Source organism: Saccostrea echinata, unplaced genomic scaffold, assembly GCF_033153115.1.
Source record: "Saccostrea echinata isolate AGI-Se365-2 ecotype Australia unplaced genomic scaffold, CSIRO_AGI_Sech_v1 ptg000012l, whole genome shotgun sequence".
Classification (NCBI taxonomy): domain Eukaryota; kingdom Metazoa; phylum Mollusca; class Bivalvia; order Ostreida; family Ostreidae; genus Saccostrea; species Saccostrea echinata.
The window spans coordinates 369,081-371,113 of record NW_026889761.1 but is presented as its reverse complement, the minus strand read 5'-3'; the positions used below and the strand labels follow the sequence as shown (position 1 = coordinate 371,113).

At 34.8% G+C, this 2,033-nt stretch overlaps 1 protein-coding gene across 1 annotated transcript; it reads right to left on the bottom strand.

The window, feature by feature from the left end:
- Positions 1-253: 253 nt before the first annotated feature.
- Positions 254-1,771, bottom strand: LOC133185764 (uncharacterized). The gene is made up of 3 exons (XM_061321061.1): positions 1,667-1,771; positions 1,121-1,194; positions 254-636 (listed from the first exon to the last, which is right to left on the bottom strand). Exons 1-3 carry the CDS (start codon positions 1,769-1,771, stop codon positions 438-440), a joined length of 378 nt encoding a protein of 125 aa, XP_061177045.1. The 3' UTR covers positions 254-437.
- Between the last annotated feature and the right edge of the window lie 262 nt (positions 1,772-2,033).

Sequence of the window (2,033 nt, the reverse complement as noted above, 5' to 3'; positions counted from 1 at the left end):
AAAGATATCAAAATGTTAAAAAAAAAAACGTTGTAAGAATGATAACAAACTAGTAAGTTTCTTATGCCTCATAATTACACTCTTCGCTAAAATAAATGGAAAAAAAATTTCCATGCAATCATCTAATTCAAAACAGTCATGTCTAATAACACTCCACCCCATTTTTACCTTTCCTTGAGATAGGAAAGAAAGGCGCAGGGGAAGGGGGCAGAGGAACAAATACAAACCTTCAAAGAAAGGAAGGCAGGGGCGGAGGAACAACAAAAAACCTTGGAAGAAAGGAAGGTGGGGGGGGGGCATAGGAACAACAACAAACCTTGGAAGAAAGGAAGGTGGGGGGGGGGGGGAAACAACAACAAACCTTGGAAGAAAGGGGGAGGGGGGCAGAGGAACAACAACAAACCTTGGAATAAATCACAGTCAGTGTGTGTATAATATCAGCTGAATGATGTACTCACTCCTATATTAGCTATAGGTTTCTTGCTTGTTAGTTCACTGGAGTCAAAAGTCACTTGTTTAGTGATTTTCTGTTTAGAGTCTTTATCTGAAGCTTCCAGTTCATCCTGAGATTCATAACATTCATTGACTTTATTCCGGTGTGTTTTCTCTTCTTCTTTTGTTGGGAGAAGTAATTCCCTACAAATAAATCATAGTACATAACTACACAATGGTTGTTTTAACAAGACAATTATTTCAGAGTTCAAGACTTCTTTTAATTAGACAGAAAATATACAGCCGCATCTTAAATTCACATTCTGCAAGTTCTTGGAAACTTGGTCATAATTTCCTGGATTTTGTGTGTTCCTCTTGCCAGTCTTCAACCTCACATATTACTAGTTCCAAATCTATAGTATGTATATGTAGAACCTCTTTCTGAGAGTATCCACAATATAATACCCAAACAACACTTTTACCCTAGCTCATGAAAATTTGGTCTTACCAAGATCTTGCAGACAAGTATAAATATACATATTTTACAATTTCAACAATCTATAAAGTTCATATGAATGAATAAACAGCCATTAGGGCATATAATAAATTCATGTAATATTCAATGTCTGTTTCTCCTGGAGTCTGATCATATAGTACATAAAATATGTACATAAGATCAGGCACCTACCTCTCTCTGTTGAAGATTCTAAAACATTTTAAAACGTTTTCCTCCATGTCCGGTGAAGGGTGAGGAAGATCTTCCTATAAAGAAAACTATATCTTAAAGACGGTCATGTTTTCAACCTGGTTTATCAAATCTGCCCAATTTTACAATCAAAGACTTGGACTTTAAAAGAAAATAATTCATGTAAGCCGTTTTTTGAACTGTTTTAAAATAAGCTACTTTTACCGATTTGAATACTTTTTACAAACAAAGCCTTAAATGTTCATCAGAAAATACTGCATGTATAATACAGGGAAATTTTCTCACCCATTCTTTTTTTGCCCCTTTTGCCCTAGACACAAGAGGGCAAATGTAAGATGGGGCAAATTCAAAGGAAACATATTACTTCTTAAACAGAACTGTGACAGGGCAAATTTAAAACAAGCAAGTTGGTTTGCAAGTGTGAAAGGGCAAAAATAACATGGGCAGAAAAAATAACCCTGCATACAGTAATCATAATCATATTTATCCACAGAACATTTAAACCCAGACTGACTACAGTGACCATACCACAGAAGACTGATGTGAGAGCTCTTTCTTGGAATTCTGTTTGGCAAGTCTTTTCTTCTTCTTGTGAAGGGGTTTTGATTTGATTGACCATTTCTTCCAGTTCATAGGTGGGGTACAGTTAAGGTGGTCTTTCTACAATATTCACAGATATATCTTTGAGTTGACGGGTAAAAATAACCACTAGGTGGATGGTTGTGTTGACAAATAGCATTACCTTTGGATAATGATAATTATAATGATAATTATAATGAATAATTTAATAAAAATATTGTCAGAAATTCATAATATTGCCAAAAAAAACTCAAGAACTCAAGACTCGTTTATTTATAGCACAGTGAGTAAATTAAAAGCTGTAATTGCTATATCT